A 16,136-nucleotide genomic window follows, 5' to 3' on the forward strand; every position below is an offset into this window, starting at 1 on the left:
GAGGAGAACTTTGGATGTTCGTGTATCTGAGGCAGCAATGTCACCCATGCAAGATTCTGAAATTAACACAAACTTCACTTACAAGGTAAAACAACACAAATGCATCCATTCCCATATCCAGCATAAACCTATAAACCTGTTCCATCTCAAATAAATCTAATCACGTAAGTAACTGCCTCTTCACAACCTACATACTTGCAAATGAAGTTAGTGTGACCCTTAATACAAAGGATTTGCCTTTTCAACATACCTATATAAAAAGCCGGGAAAGGGAACAAAATAATCCCAGCCAGGATACCCCCTCCTCTCTCCCCTTAGAAAAGAAACATGCCTTACTCAACATAATGAGCTTGATAACGACTTGTACAGATACATGTTCAAATTATGACAGAAATGTCTTAATTAAAAAATCTCACTGTTTCCTTGACATAGTTGTTCATTAGCTCACCATGACTTAAAAAAAAAAAAAAAAAAAAAAAAAAAAGTTTAAATCTCAGTTCATTCTAAGTCTGTTCTGTAAAAAAATATAGTTTTATTATTACTGTAGCTTTTCTTACCATTAGCAAACATCAGTGATTGCTGCATCAGCATGGACTTACAGCAAAAGCACAAAAAGGAACCATAAATTACATACTGAGTGGCAAAAGGGTTAGAGCTCAGAAATCAATATTTAAGCAGACAGGACAATTTCAGATACTGCACATGAAAGAATGTGGAGGAGGGAGTATCGCTTCGCTTTTTTTATGGCTATTATTCAGCTGCCTGAAATTCACCTCATCTCACGTAAAGTTGTGTGTTTTGTTTTTTCCTTGTTTTTATAGACTTTACCTCTTCTACTGTTGGTGTTACCATTGTATGGTGCACAGGTAATTTAGGTATTTCCAGTTGCACAACAGGTCCTGAACTACAAGTGGGATTGTGAATGCTTTTACTCTGCCATAAATTCAAAGTAGCTCACAGCTTTGCTTACACTTCCCCAAGAGGCATCATGTCTGATGTGACTCAAGTGAAAAGTCAGTACAGGGATGGGGAGATAGTCCCTCAGATCATGAGGTACCCATCCACAAAGGGTTACTACAACACCTTGACCTCTGTTCATGGTATTTCTGAAGATTATTGCTGAGCAGTAATCTGCATCAGCAACCACTGGAAATTGCCAATTATATTACAGTCCCCCCGCTCCCCACCTCCATTTTGTCTTAACACTTCTTTTTCATACACCATCGTCTTACTCCTTCACTGCATTCCCCAACAGGGTGTGGGATCTATTTTTAGCTTTCTTTTTCTAACCAGCAACATGATTTCTTTTCCCTACTGCTAATCTGGCTTCTAGTATATCTCCTGCAGGCCATCCTGTAGTTACATTGTTGTTTCAATCTGGCATTCATTGGACTACTAAAAAATGATACATAGGTGAGTGGGACGGAAAAGCAAATAAGGTTTCCAGTCAGGTCAACCTACAGAAATGTCAAAGATAAAGAATAGAGCAGCCAAAAATGTGTGGCTGCAGTAGGAAGGAAAAGAAGGAAACCACCCAAACTTACACCAGATAGGAGAAGCCATGTAAACACAGAATAAGTACATGTACACTACTTGGCTTCTGTGGAAGAGTCCAGCCAAACAGTGCCAAACAGAAGGGACATAAATCACTAGATATGCTTATACCATGCCATGCTTTGTGGGCAGGAGCAAGTGAGCTGTGCCCATGCTCTGAGCCAAATGAAGCCCCATGAGAAGCAGCACTATCTAAGCTCATGCCTGGCCCTCCACTATGCTACAAAATAGCCAAATATCCAAAGGCGAGGTAAACAACTGTTACCTTCAGGAGGAATTTAAAAAAAAAGTCAGACTTTGAGAGAACACAACGGTAGGACAAGGGCACAACAGCAGTAGGCAGACAGTACTCAAAAGCTGGGCTGTCTTGTTCCTCTCCATTCAGGGAAGTAGGGAGAAACCAAACAAGTGCTATTCCTCAGCCACGCTTCAGGCTTCCAGCCTGAACACTGAACACTAAATGCCTCAATCTGCAACACCTTCTAAGCTGACAACATGCTATTCAAACTCTTTTTCCCTCAACGCTGAAAGGCTAGCACTATACCATTTTGCTTTTTGTCCACCCTTCACAACACTATCAAGATAGCAACTTCAGGTAACGCCACTTATGACATTCGCAGCTCCCCCATGCAGCAGCTGACTCCATAAACACCAATGAAACTTTTCCACATTTTGAGCCTGGGCTTTTGTGTAGCAGTGGTAAGAGCTTCCCAGAAATGGTCACAGTGATGGGCAGAGTGATTTGAATTTTTTGTGATGCTGACCACACTGCACCACGCTGCAGGGGGCTGCATCACGGGCAAGAATGCTGATGACTGCTGTGGTAACACCAGCACATGGTAATGTTTGTAACTTTTGGCACCAGCATGGCAGAGGTAGATTTGCCCAAGATTAACCTACTTCTTTGGAACTCTGAGGCAAACATGTTTTTCCACCTTGCTTTAACTTTTTACCCCAGATTCAGAAAAACTAACATGCTTCAGATACTCTACTAGGACAAAAAGGAGAAACGAAGGAATGGTTTTTTGGAAGGCAGCATTTTATGCAGCTTCTGTTGGTTTTCCCTATGCTCAAAGTAACAATCTGACAGGTTCTCAAATGTAACTGAGACCTATAAAATACACTCATTTGAGGCATATAAGCAAGTAAAAAGAGAAGTTATTCAAAAACAAATTAGTTTTTTTGGAAATCAATATTTCATAGAAGAAGAATTATGGTTGAACAAAATATTTTAACTTTAAAGGGAAAAAAAAAGAAACCAAGTATTACTCTAGCAGCTGGCCTTGAAGGTAAAGCATACTTGCTGTATTTGCACAAAATAATCTTTTTAAAATGTTCTTTCAGTACCTAAAGGAAACAGAATAAATCCATCTGTGTCAATGAATGGAAAAACAGCACACACATGTTACTTATATCAGTCATTTCTATTACTACAAAAACCTTACTTTTACTAATCCTATGTTGAAAGTTCCCGATTAAAAAAAAAAAAAAAAAAAAAAAAAAAGACAGCTTATCTAAATGTACAAAAGCACTGCATCAACTGTAAAGCCTTCCCTGTGCCCCTCCTCTCTCCACTTTATACCAAATTAAGCGTGCTTGAGAACAACAGGGAAACCTTGGAATTGGTCAATACATTGATTAATGCACTGTGCATAGCAAGCCAAATAAGATCAGGATGTTTACAGGTGTACTTTTGGTGTACATTAATTGCACTGCACTAACAAGGTAGGCTGCTTTCTGTTAAAGATGCTGCTTACAAATAATACAGACAAGAAACCAACCATAAAGGTTTCTGAGTAAGAAGAGCAGTAAAATATGCTCTTTCTGATAACAGAAGTACATCAAATTATTTAGGCTCTTTAGTATATTGACTACTTAAACAGCACACAAATACCAGTTAACATTTGGTACCAAGGAGTGAGTGTATGAAGACTGCAATATGAAGGAAGACAAAAAAAAAAAAAAAAAAAAAAAAAAAAAAAATCTCAGTTTAAATTAAGCATATCTACCCCATCACATAAAGCAATTTAAAAGGAGGAGAGAAACAGAAATTCTTAGCAGCCCCAAACACAGATCCAAGCTTTTACAGTTCATTTCATATGTAATGATCCAGATAAGCTTTCAATGGTCAAACTTTAAAACCACTACCTTCCTGAACTGCATTTGCCAATCCATGGATCAGTAAATAAATTCCCTTGTGCACAGTTTCTCTGATCTATTACCTTTATACTAGCAATGCAACCCATACAGCTGCTAAACCTTAGGAAGTTAGTAGTAATCTGCTCAGTGGACTGGTAAACTTTGTTAGTCTGTCTATTAAAATAACAAGACACCAAAAGTGTTCTGCTTGAACTTCACTCTTCTGTAGTGTAATACAGCAAGCTAGCTGGTGTCTCCATGGAAGAGCTCAGGAAACCATGGTGAGCTTAGTGTTCTCCACCTATTTGCAGAGCTCTCTTCTTTCAAAAGCCTCAAGAAACACATGGCTTTCACCAGGCATTGCTACCCCATTAACATTTGTCTTATGGCAACCATTCATACCCATACAATTTAAATTTATTTATGGGTTGGTGGTTTCATTTCTACAGGAGAAAAATCAGGTTTAAGTGAAGTAAAAGGCCAAAAGTCTCATCTATATGACCTACACATTACAGCTTTCCTTCCTGAGCCATGTTCATACAAAAATCTATATTAAAACACAAATTTCATGACCTTCTACCTCCCCTCTCTCATTTATACACTTCATGAACATGCTGGTCCTGTACAGAAATTCATTTTGGGTCATGCAGGTGACACAAAAGCTATTTCATTTCTGTAAAAGGCAGAACTTAAATGGTGCACAGCTGACCTTCCAGATCACAACAAATATCTCAACTCTAATCGTACAGGAAAATTAAAGTCACACGCAAATTTAAGCGTGTAATTCTTAAATTTCTTTCAGGCGCCCCAGAGGTTTACCTGACCCTTGAACCCACCCACAACTCTTTCTACAGCCACACAATGAACTGGATCAACGAACTGACCTGTTCCAAATTTATTTTTTTTTTCCTGAGTTATTATTTTTAATTCACACCAGTTCCTGACCCAATTTGCTGCACGATCACACACATGTCAGAGCAACTGGGAGCAGGAAGCAAACTGAGAATGCCTCTGGGAATGACAGGATACGGAAATGAGCAGCCACAGACGTTCTGCCTAAAACCCATATAAAAGTAATTACCATGAAAGTGTGGCCTAAGATTACTTGTCAACACACTTCTTCCCATTCACATTGCCCTTCATAGTGTATGTTCTCCATTCTGAGTTAACCATGCAGTCTTCCACTAGGGAGCCCAAAACTTCAGCCTAAACCTGAATCTTCAATTTTTTACCATTCAAAGCTGTTACGCTCAATACTTATTTATTTCCAAAGAGCAGTGAGTTTAGTTTTATTCTTAAAAATGGGCCAACATGCAAGGTCATAAGTGATTTCTGAAAAGTCAAAATTAATCCCTGCAATATTCTTTGCAGTAAAGAAATAAACTTTGCATTTGTGAAACAATCTAATACTAAGGCACATCTGTAGAGATTTAATTTGTTCTCCTTTAGTCATGCTAAACAGTAAGTGCAACTAAGGACTTCCCCCACTATGCCTAATTTATTTTCCTTGGATTTCTAGAACACAAAATTGCCATATATCCAATATGGGAACATTATCCATCTGAAAGATCGGAAATAAGATGTCCGTCTCAGCACGCTGCTATTGTCCACTATAATTTAGACATTCCTCAAATTGCATCTGTATCCAGGAGGGTAATAGCCCTCACATTAAAAAAGCCCTTCATTAAGTGGCTCCCCATCACGCAGGCCATTACAGACTTTCATGCCCTGACCCTGCATAGCCTCAGAGTTATTCTGCTTTTAATAGGCAAAACAAACCCCACCTTCTCTATCTAAGGGTAAAACTATCAGTAAATATATTAACGTGGATAAAACCACCCCTTCACAAATCCCCAGTGACATACGAAAACACTATTATTTATGTAGTCTCCTATAAAATGAATTCATACACACATTATAAATACTTCCCTAATACAAATGGAAAAAATCCATATCAAAATTGGATTTCATCTTAACAGCAATCTCTAACTTCTATCTTGTACTGTACAATGTATAAAAGACATACATCTGAAAACCTATGCTTGCTCTAAAGGGCTTGCTTCAACATGCAGAAGATGTCTCTTCAGAATTACAAAGACCATCAGGTAAATACTTTGACTACATTTTCATCACTGTGTCTACAAAAATGTAATACTTGCCTCACACAAAAATATAACCTTGTCTCATACAAAATGCAGATTTCGAGTTGTGGAACTATTTCTACACAAGGAACTAGATAGACAGGCCACTGAACCCAGAAATTATGATGTTGGGAGAAGAGTGCGTGTTTTAAAGGTGCATGCATATTATAAAAGTATCCAAAAAATGGAATGGCATGGAGAAGGTGATTAGGAATCATATTTGCTCCCTTTCTGTTGCAATATAAGGTATCAACACACATCAGATAGAAATAGCACGTAAACCAATTGGTAAGAAGAGATGCTTCTCCCCATAATTTGTAACTAGTGTTGGCACTGTTACTGAAGCCCACCGTACGTTGTACAGGAACTCACAAAGAGTAAAACAAAGCTGTCAAGGAAAAACATGAATTCATTGAGAACATTAAAAATGACTGTTTCTGGTTGAGGAAATTCCTAAATACTGAGCAGCTGGGAACTGGGAGAGTATGCTAGGGAATTATTAGCACACAGTCACCTTTCTTCTACAGCCCTTCCCTAGGCAAGGTCTAATGGCCACTCTCAAAAGCAGCGGATCATCAGCTTGATCTAGCACAGTCACTTTTATATGATCAGATGTTTTCCAAGCTTTTAATAGGTAATCCAAAAGGTTTTGTCATGTAAGCTGCAGTTCTAACCATTTACAAGTTGGTATTTAAAGCTGTATACAACCGCCTGCCTTAACTATTCATTTTATTTCTAAATTAATCATCACGTGCACTTATTTTTCCCATAATAGGAGTTAAGTGGCTTTTGCCTTCACTCATAATTTGTGAAATATAATGTAGGTCAGTACAAAAAAAAAATCAGAAGTTGCTTTAATTACTCAGAAGTAATTATACTTGTCTTACCAATAATGATTACTATTACTACACCTGCAAAATGCTTTCCATTATGACAAGCTTTCACATTTTCACAGCACTCCATAACATGTGCCATTAGGTCTGAAATTTCCTATGATTTATCCTTCTCCAAAGGAAAACATTGAATTAAAACACTTCCTTGAATCAAAAGAAAATCATGAACTCTATACCCACATTTCTCCCTTTTTCCATTTTAACCTGTCTTTTTCTCCTTCCCCCCTCCTCCCAGCCCCCCTAAGACTTTCTGAATGTATTAAAGACTAAAAATTGACATTTGAAAATCGAGCATAATATTCTATGACTACAATGATTCTGGGTGAATCTGGTAAAGTTAGAGCCCTGAAAGCTGCACAGTCAGCATAAGGGCATTACCTTTTTACAAACTGTTAAAACAGTGCTCCTGCGGAGATAAAGCTGTACTGGAACATATATTTTTCCAGCTAAGGGCACGGCTAGGACATTGGATTGGATTCCCAAGAGATATAAGAGATGAAGACTGTAAACACTGCAAAGGATGTCCACAGAGAGGACTTCAAAACAAGAATTAAGAGGCTTTGTGACCATCTAAATGATTATATAGCCTGAGGAGAAAAGATGGGGAGACAACGGACTCCACCCTAGGACTTCAGTTTCTGCACTGCTCTGGGAAACCCATTTCTCCTCTCATTTGCACACTGCATGGGAAAAGTGGGCTAACTCTGATCCCTAGGAGATCCCTAGCTTCCATCAGAAACATAGGAAAAAAAATAAAATTCAGGTAGTAGTTTAATTTTACCTGTTCCTTCATTACCACACCTTATTCTACTTAGATAACTTCTTGAGTAGTGCTGTCTAACCTCAAGTTTCAACAGTAATCAGGAAAGGTGGAAAAAAATGCATAGAAGATTATTACATACAGTTATTTTCCTTCTGCTTTTGCTTAAATCCTCCTACTGCTCCACTTCCTGCAAACCCACCAAAGAAATTCAATGCTTATATCAGAACTGTTACATTCTTTGATTTAATTTAAAATTGAAGATTGTACTACTTCAAACACAAATGAGGGATACAGCATAAATTTGCAGTCTGAAAGTGGTGAACTTCTTAATGGTATCTCATCAGATAAGACTGTTTGATCACTTGTAGTCTGGAATTCTAACCAAAAGAAAAAGCAAAAATCAGAGAGCCATTTTTGTATCTGTTTTAGATCATCTCCAAAACACTATACTGTCAGTTTTTATTAAGCAGCCACAATTTCACAGAGATGCTTAAAAAAAACAACCAAACCAAACCAAAACAAAACAAAACAAAAAACACACTTCCCCCAGAAGGATAGGAAGCATAGGAGATGGGTCTGTAGCAGAACTAAACAGAATTCAGAGAGCACCGTGTCATTTCCTTCTGAAGACCGTCTATGGATGATAGGTATGTTGTTTTGGAGATGCAAGAAGAAGCTATCTTGTCATTAGATTCAATCAAAACAAAAATCCTCAAATTGCTGTTCTTCCTATGCAAGATGTACCTGAAGCCTGAGAATACCAGATTGTGGATTTTTTTTTTTTTTTTTTTTTTTTACAAAATGGTGTTTCCACGGCAATTAAAATAACCACAGCATTTTAACAGAGCACCTAACTCTGAAAAACGTAAACTGAAAAGTGACTATGTTTTGCCTTCCTAATGGAGATATTATTTTGAATTTGTTAATACAAGACCTTCAGCATCATGAAGGCAGATGCTTCATGGCTTAAACTCTTCCACACACCAACCTGAAGCACCAAGCACTCCATTAAATAAAGCATGGAGCTTGCTTAATACATTAACCTATTTTGTAAGACATAGGGCATGATAACAGCAGCTCGTGTCAGTGACTCCAAAGTAGGGGGAACCCAGCTATTTAGCAGTTAAAAAGCAAAATTACATATACTAACATCCATTAATAATCCAAAATAATACATAAAAAGCAGTGAAGAAATGGTGAAGAGGTTAGGTTGCTTCTGTGTGGCAACATTTCCCACTCCTCCTCCACACATATCTCTCTTCACAAAACCTTTTAGGTACAAATAAAATAGCCATGACCTTTTTTCCTCCTCTGCATGATTAATTACTTAATGTACTATTAATTGGAAAATGTAGCTGAATTTCAAATGCTTTCATTTTCTCAGCATATCATGCTGTCTGGGAAGCACCGATTAAGCTGTTCATCAAAGGTGAGCACGCAAGGTCATGTAGGCTGTACCTCTTCAGTTATTCATTACCTGTCCTAAATACTAATTAACAACAGCAATATTTCCATAAATCAAAGCTTTTCTGATTACTTTCAGATGACGAGCAGTTTGGATGGGGGAGGGGGCCACAACGATAGTATGGATTTTTGCATGTATCCTTTATTCTAATGCATGCCTGAATAATTCAATCAATACATTGGCTGTCATTTAAGACAGAATTTAACCATGAGTCAACAGGAATTACATGCAGAATAAAAAAGTTAACACTTCCTTTCCCTCTTCTTTATGTCCCCCCTCAACCCCACTTTAGAAGGGGGATTTCATCTAAGGTCTCTCAATTAACAAGATTTACTGTTATAATTATTAGTTTTATTTCTTCTTATTACCACCATTACAAAGTTTAAATTGGAAATCACAGAGCACAGCCCTGAGGCCATATTCAATGAGGTTCTGAAGTTTTTAATAGAGAAGCTTATTCCTTCAGTGTCCCTGGGGTTTCTCACCTTGAGGCATCTCAGGTGGCAAATAGTGAGGCTCTTGAGCGCTGACATGTACCCAGTCAAAGTCATCATACAAGTCTTGATGGTAATCACAGGGCCCAGGACCATCATCAAACGTACATCCCCCTAGGGAAGAAACATGTTATTAGTTACAATTGTATGGTTATTTAAAAGCAGAGATCTTTCAGGATTCATGCCGAGGTGTTGGACCTGTGCTCAGTACAACTACAGAGCCCACACAGCCCATGGCACAGCTCACAAGCTTCCCTGTGCAAAGCTCAAGTCTGCAAGCAGATCATCCATCACTGTTACTCTCTTTTTACATCTCTGCTTCCTGCAGCCAGTTTCTCCCAAAAGTACCTTCTGTCAGAGCAGGAAATCACAGGCTGTGTCCCTGATCCCAGGTGAAACCTGGCTCAACATCTGCAGGACAGAGAGCAACAGGTTGCCTGGACCAAGGGGAAAACAGAAAGCAATGGATGAGGCTAGGAAACTAATGGTGAAAATCAACAACACTGATGCAATGAAAGCATACCAAGTCTAGACATCAAGTACAAGGATAAATACTGTGCCCAAAACAAAAGCAGTCAGGAAGTATAAGTACAGCTACATAGAAATGAAATAATTACTGCAGAATGAATTTGATAATCTTGCTTAATTAAATCAATCTAGAATAACAGAATGAAAATTAAAGGTGCTTTTTCAGGGTTACATAAACACCAGATATGAAAACCTTACAACAAAAGTTATGAGGAGAAGTGACAGGCAGAAAGAAGGAAAATAACATAAAAGATGGAAGGGAAAAAAAAATACATATATAACACGATAATGTGTCTGCCCTGTTTCAAGCTACATTTTCCAGTGAAAGCAATTAAGTAGGGTGAGAAAAAGAGAGAAGAAAACATGATGATCAGAAGAGGAGGTCAAGGTTTGAGACAGAAGAAACAAAAGAATCAAAAGAACCCAGTCAAAGAAAAGTAGAGCATAAACACAAGAAAATACAGATGTCATGCACACAACTTTGAAGCATTTATCTCCATTCATGGCAAGCAGCGCTTGAGTTTGCTCCTTCTACTCAAAGATAGCTGGAGAAACTGAAACAGTGAAAGAGAAAATACATAGCATTCATCTTTATTTAGGCAGTATTTTTAAATTCAGAAAAGAAGTTATATAAGAACTCAAGAGATAAACATCTCTTGGAAATCAGGGGAGACACTTCTTGAATCCTCTCCTCCCTGTCCTCAGTAGGTTGGGCATATCAATCCAAATAAGAGCTGTTACAACCAAAAATGCTCCTTTAGAAGAGTAAGTCAGAGGACACACCTGAAGAATAACAGGAACATTTGTTTTTACTCCACTGTCCATCTGACTTTTAAATACAAAATATGAAACAAATATTGCAGGTTCCAAGAACAAACAAAGACCATTATGGTAAATACCAGTGTCACCCTAAGATGAGTCACCTCCACACCACGTCTGGTGAGTGCTCTCAGCAGCCCACGCTACACCCCAGAAGAAAATGTGATGGAGGTGGGAAAGAGGGAGGATGACAATAACGAAGAACTACTGTCATTCCTGCTTACTGAACACACACAGATGGCCTGGAATGAGGACTGGCCAGAGAATAAGGAAAGGAGGACGGGGCACGTGTATCATCAGATTGAGAGTAAAATATTTTTAACTGCTCACAATGGAGTATTTAGCTTTCACATAAGAGGAAGAGAGTTTACAGAACCAAAGTGTTCATATTTGAGCATGTCCTTCTTACTTAGTTGTAGCAGCAAATCTAGACTGTGACAGTGTCCCCAACAGAGATTATGTTGCATCTTCAGTGAGAGAGAACTCAATTCCCACAGTTGTGGGATTCATTCAAAACTTGTCACTTTGAATTAATGACAAAACAGCCTAAGTTCTAGCTAATTCTACTTATCTGAAAACACTGTCAGATACTCATCCCAGGACGTGCCTTTGACTGCTTGTTAAGCAGTGTGTTGGCCAGTTAAGGATGCCAGGAGGGAAAAGAAACCTCTACATTCTAGAAAAATTCCTGCTAAAGCCCTGTGCCGTAAAACTTTACAGCTTCACATTCAGTTCCACTTCAGCAAAACCTTCTAAAATGTTACACTGCAAGAACATAAACACAACAACAACGGAACCAACATTCCATACTCTGTACTGAGTTGATTACTACATCAGTGTCATTGTCAGACTGTTAAGTGCAAAAGGAGAAATATTTATGCATCAAAGGAACATTTACGCCTTCAGAAGTTCCAACTCCAATGCCCTATTACCACCAAGAGACTTTTCTAATTAACATCTATCATTATAAAGCCAGAAAGGCTGAGAACATAAATCTTGTTCTTTGATTTAACTTACAATACACTGCTATGATCACTCTACAGCAAAAATGTACATTTCCTTCGACATTTAATTGATAAATGAATAGCAGTTTCCCTTAAAGGGAAGTTATCACTGTCTGCTGTCCCAGCACCAAAATGACATATGGCTTTGAAGCACATGCCTGCAGGGCACCCATTACCCTTTTTAATGGTTTAAGTGCCCTCAGTATATAAATTTAAACTACCAATGAATCTTGCAGACTCATTTGGAAGATGAATGTTCTTAATTGCTCGTCTTTGTGCCCACTATTAATTTTAGTTATCAGGTTCTGATTAGTAATAACAACGAGCCTGTTAACACACAGCAGGCAACCCAAAGCTCCTCATGTGTAGCACACCACCGCTGCATCAACAAAACAAGCCAGCGTCCTTTTATTGTGTACACACCAACAAAGTTTATCAAGATGGATTATTGACCCACTACAAAATCCACCCCGTACAACTGCTAAAACCAATGGCTTCTCCTCATGGGGTACACCTCCTCCTCTTACCAACAAAACTTGACATTTCCAGGCAAGTGAAGTAAAAGTCAGTGCTGTAGCTATTTATTCAGTATAACACGATGAGGCTTTTTAAACCCCTGCAGGTTACTTCCTATGATTTAAAGCATGTGCAAATTTGGATCTCCTCTTCTCTGTCTTAACTGTCAATCGCCTGCACACTATTTATGTAACTCTGGGTACTTGGCAATAAACCCCATGGAATGAGCTGTGAGGAAAACTACAAGGAGAAGAGGTGATGGATGGATGAAGTATTTTGTTCCCGGTCATTTATTCAAAACCGCATTCATCTTAACTCAATATTTAATCACCTAAACCTAAAACCACATCTGACAGAAATATTCCATAGTTCAGGATTTCTTAGCACCCTAATTCACTTCCTGGGCTGCTGTTCACAGTAGCATTGGTACTGTGAGCAATTGGTACAGTAGCAATGCTCATTGTTTGCAGAAGAAAGAAGATAGACTAGATGAATGCTTAGTACTTTCCAGTGAGGTTCAGCAGCTGAAATCAAATACATATTGCTATCTCCTGTCTAACATTTTGCAAAGAGTCTGCTTATCTTCTACAAATGACAAGTTAGAAATCACCAGCTCTGACAATTGCAACTGTCCCCAAAACTCAATAAAAAGGTACTCCACTACCAACCACTGTCCAGTTCCATATCACCACTACCTTCCTTTCATTACATCTGACTTCTAACCTACAATATATCTTTAATACTACCCTGCTAATGGAATTCGTGCATATCTATTAGCACACACAGCACGCCACGAACATTGATTTGTGCACCTCTGCTCAATATCTCAGCAGGAAGCACACAACACTGACATTCAAATGCTCTTGGACCTTGCAGTACCTAAATCCAGATTTACCTTACATTTCTAATACCATCCATGAGAAAAAGGCAGCATTGGGATCAAAACATTAGACCAGACTTGTCCAACCTCAACAGCCCAGTGTTGGCTTGGAGATGGGCACACAAGGGAGCCAGCATCCTCCCTTCAAATGATGCTGCCATCAGATGTGGCCATGGTCCAGAAGGGCCAGAGAGGGTCCTGCTGAGGGGGCAACCCAGCCCTGGCTTCAGAGGAGCCGAGGCTAAGGCTTGACAGCTAGAAGAAAATGAGGCAGTCCAGCAGAAACACATAGTCTGTTGACAGCACTGCTGTAAATGTAAGGTAAGAAAACAGAAGGAATTTAAAATCTGGATGGTTATTTTGTCAAACTGCTGAATGCATTTTAGGTCAACTCAATTTGTTGGGTTTTTGAAGAAGTATCTGGGAAACATTCATATTCTACTGAAGCCAAGCAAATCAACAATTTTCTGTTTCCATTATCTTTTCCCATAAGCTTCACTATGTTATTAACTTCAGGTTAAGCACACCTAGAATTCTCACACTTTCCTTTTCAATATCCTTCAAATAGAAGTGATAAATCATGATGGCCTCATAAAAATTTCCTTTTTCATTTATAAAAGATAAAGAATCTTTAATGTTCATTATAAAAAGAAAAATATTAATATCGCACACCAAACTCTGGAAAAATAAATTAAAGTTCCACAAAATAATGTCATTAAGATTAACCCAAATTTAATCTCAAAATCCTTAAGATTAACCTAAATTTAAAAAATATCATATTGGTCAGGTTTACACATCACCTATAAAAAGGTATTTAAAGACACTTAAATTCAAAAACAAATTACTTTCTTCGTTTGTTTTTAATATTAGTGTGATATTTATTTAGCAGTACTTAGTACTGCTCTGATTTTGATATCTCCTACATCTTTTTATATAAACCCAGAAAAGATGGACTGAGTCATTTTTTCCCCTATGAGGATTAAAAAAAAAAAAAAAAAAAAAAAAAAAGAATTGCCTGCCTGTAACACCCCCCAATAAATATCCAGTACAACTTTCCTGTGGCCTTCCAGCTCAATAGCTCAGGTCAGAAAACTGATTCAGATTTTGAATGAATTATTTTTGTCTAAAAATTCAAATATCATCACTACAGTCCCTAGAGACAACATCACTTCAACTATTTAGAAGAGAAACAGTCGGTTTTAGGTGTTTTGCACACCAAAATTTCATGTAATGTAATATATCCATAAAAGTTATTAGGAATGGCATTATAGGAATACTATACTGGAGATCTAATGACTTCTAGATGAACAAAACTACTCCCCACATACCACCTAAAAATTCTGTATGCCAGTTTTCATATTTAATTAGACATTAACAACTCCAGTGCCCTTTAAAATATACTCAGAAAAGCAATGCAGAAAAACTATCCAAAACATTCAGGTAATACCAAATGATAAAAGAAGCTGATGAAGAATAATACACATTTACCAGCCATTTCTTGTACCATCTTCAATTATATATACATTTTTTATTTTTATTTTTTTAATAAAAAAAGACCTTTAGTATCCAAGGAGTAGGGGAAGGGTATGGCTAGACTTTTCTAATCTGACAAAGAATATGTAACAACAGAAACAAGGTATGAATTTTGAAGTCTCCTATAGTAACCTTATCTAGCTACTCGAAGTCCCAAACACATTCTCACCCAACCTGGCACTAAATTTCAGAAATTAGTAACAAAGCAATGAAAGGCTTTCTGGTACATTATGGTACATTTCTGGTACATTCTGGTTTTGGCACCAGGCTAGACAGAAGGGACTGAGAAATAGTACTCTAGTACCTGATCTGACTGGTTTCTTTAACTAATTGATTTTACACGTGCTCTTCACTACTGATTTCTATAACCTATCAGCATTACAAAGGCATTTTTCTGCCATGGAATGACATGTATAGAAGGACAGCTGAAAGAACACATACTGAGTGTTTATTTTTGAGATTTATTATTGTATCTCACTACCTCTGGTGTTATGCAAAATATACTAGTAACATATTGAATGTCATGTTCCTCAGTTTTAAAGAGTTGGTTTTAAAGCCAGAATTTCACCCACCAAAACCAAGCAGATGACTAAGATGAGTGGGGGAAAAAATATAGTATAAAAGAACAGTTATATTACACACACACACAAAAAAAAAAAAAAAAAAAAAAAAAAAAAAAAAAACCTTTCTTCATCGTAACTTTTGCTTTATACAGGGATCTGTTACCAATGGTTTCTTTGGGACTCATATGTATGAACGTGTCATACCAGGAATGAAATACCCTTTTCTCATCCAGTTCAAATGACTTGTTGGAACAAATTGCTCCTTTTATTCAACATCATGCTTTTATTTTTTTTTCCTACCACCTGCTGCAAAAGCATAATGACTACCTCTAAATCTATCAAAGTAGATAGCTCCATGGTAAGAAGCCAGTACAAAATTATGTTTATCTGGGATGTCAGATAAAAGTCCTGTGAAAATTTAATTTTTCTGCTCACACTGATTGGTGAATTTGAAGCTTGAAGAGGACAGAGGCACTGTATCAGGTCTCTTGTCAGTCATATATCCAGGAACAGGTACTGCATTTAAAATCACCTATCCACCATATTAATTTACCTGTTTCTGTCACAGTATGCCTCAAAGCACAGAATGTTTTCCTCTTTTCAAGGCCCCACATTATTTCTGTTACAATCATTCTAAAACACACTGAGTGCAGAGCATTCATATATTAAAGAATATACTATGAATTGTTGTTAATGCAGTGTGAGAATAAATTTTAATGACTTATGTTTAAATGCTTATGTTCAGTATTGCCTATTGAAATACAACTGAAATAACCTTAATTAACTTATAGCATCTAAAAATACAGGAGGTCAGAAATTCTACTTAATTTAAAAAAAAAAAAAA

At 37.5% G+C, this 16,136-nt stretch overlaps 1 protein-coding gene across 5 annotated transcripts in view; it reads right to left on the reverse strand.

Annotated features, from left to right (window-relative positions):
• PTPRK (protein tyrosine phosphatase receptor type K) overlaps window positions 1-16,136 on the reverse strand; it is a 413,945-nt gene that overhangs the window by 316,264 nt on the left and 81,545 nt on the right. For all 5 annotated transcript variants that reach the window (XM_082758357.1, XM_082758360.1, XM_082758356.1 and 2 more), the window contains exon 2: window positions 9,441-9,563. In XM_082758357.1, coding sequence (XP_082614483.1) covers window positions 9,441-9,563 — 123 coding nt within the window. The remainder of the gene's footprint in view (window positions 1-9,440; window positions 9,564-16,136) is intronic.

This window comes from Aythya marila (genome assembly GCF_965140915.1).
Source record: "Aythya marila genome assembly, chromosome: 3".
NCBI classification, from domain to species: domain Eukaryota; kingdom Metazoa; phylum Chordata; class Aves; order Anseriformes; family Anatidae; genus Aythya; species Aythya marila.